General features: G+C 31.9%; 1 protein-coding gene across 1 annotated transcript in view; it reads right to left on the reverse strand.

Moving 5' to 3' along the window:
* Positions 1 to 6: 6 nt before the first annotated feature.
* The window catches only part of LOC117117453, a 7881-nt gene continuing 6186 nt past the window's right edge, over positions 7 to 1701 (reverse strand). The window contains exons 3-4 of the mRNA XM_033261748.1: positions 1340 to 1463; positions 7 to 1176 (exon numbers count right to left, since the gene is read on the reverse strand). Of these exons, the coding sequence (XP_033117639.1) occupies positions 980 to 1176; positions 1340 to 1463 (321 nt within the window). The 3' untranslated portion in view covers positions 7 to 979. The remainder of the gene's footprint in view (positions 1177 to 1339; positions 1464 to 1701) is intronic.

Raw genomic sequence — 1701 nt, forward strand, 5'->3', positions numbered from 1 at the left:
CATAATAGACATAACCTTTTTTCATTTCGTATGAAAAAGAACTTAACAACAGGATAACCAGAACAGAGCTAGAAGTTGTCCCACAAAGATTTGACAGTTGCATCAAGTGGCAAGGGAAGTAATAATTAAAAATATCACACACACCAAATGAATTACTTACTCAAGGACTTAGTAATATTACTATTAATTTCAATTATTATTTTATGCACTTTTTAAATAAATAGGCCTAATAAAAATGTATATATTTGGCATGGAATAGGCAGGAAACTCAAGGAACATTGTAAAGGAAACGCAATATCATGAATTGAAAAACATTAAGTAGTCTAACTTGTATTTTATGTTTATTACTGAAATTTGGGAATCTGCGTGACGTTTTAAAAGTATCTTGTTATGAGGGTCTACAGAGATAAGTCTATTTAGGTTTTGATGTTCCTCGACAAACTTCGGGTTGTTTATTGTACCATTATTGTAAATTTTGTATGAATTTATCATGCTTGTTTATTCTCCATTTAGCAAAACATTTGTTTTGATTTTTTTTTTTTTTTAGCTCACCTTCCAAACTTATAATCATGGTTTAATGCTAGTCAAAATATATCAATATTTTTCTTACAATTAAACACAACTCTACCCTTTTTACCTCTCTATATCCCTCTCAAAACCCAAAATGACTAAATTCAAGCTTTTCACAACAAAGTCAACTCACCATGCCTCTCTGAAACAGAAACAACCAGACTCACTAAGCTTCTCACAACGAAAAAACAAGACTCACTAGCCTCTGACAACCAAAAACAACACCACTCACCAGCCTCTCACAACCAAAAACAAGACTACTCACCAAGTCCCTCATAACAAAAAACAACAATATTTAACAACCCTCACACCCAAAAACAACAAGACTCATCAAACCTCTCATAACATTTCTATAATCTCATCATACACACTATAAAAAACAGTTTTATCTATGCGTAAATATTGCTTTTTATTCACTATTTGAACGCAAATACGAGTTGATATCTGCAACAATATCTCTTCGCTCCATAGACTGTAATACATCAATCAGGTCACTCAGCAGTGGTGGAGTCATTGACGTATAGACCCAATGATGTAACACCGCCAGTGTTTTATTCTTCTCGTCTTCAATATTCTCGACAAAATCCACAGTAAAATCGAGTTTTCCTTATTTATACAGAATGTAGAAATGTTGATAGTTAGTCGAAAAAGTACATACTTTTAAATTGCAATTTTAAATGGAAATTATGAACTATATGCTAAGCTTTTGCTTCCCTTTGTATATTCTAATGTATATAATTATACCAATAAATAAATAAATTCTACATACCCGCTAGACCGAGCCAGTTACTGCCAGTCGCGCTGTACTTATTTAGAGCATTGCAAACTAATGTTACTACCGCTTGTGGCCAGTCCCTGAACGTCAACTTTCTCGCATCCAAATAGGTGGTTACCTATATAAAAATCAATATTTCCTAATATAATTATAAGTGTACATCTATTAGAAATACTGCAGCTTGAGTTTTACATCTAGTCAATCATTTTGTGTTTATGTTAGAAGCATACTTGTATAAAACAACTCCTAATACGTTTGGGTTGTCGTTACCTTCTTTTTTACACAAAAGCCCCACTATAACTTACAATTATCGTATTTTTTTTTTGTTTTTGTTTTTTTTTTTTTTTTAATTACCT

This window comes from Anneissia japonica, unplaced genomic scaffold (assembly GCF_011630105.1).
Source record: "Anneissia japonica isolate Jap-2015-1 unplaced genomic scaffold, ASM1163010v1 scaffold287792_len130959_cov153, whole genome shotgun sequence".
In the NCBI taxonomy this organism is placed as follows: domain Eukaryota; kingdom Metazoa; phylum Echinodermata; class Crinoidea; order Comatulida; family Comatulidae; genus Anneissia; species Anneissia japonica.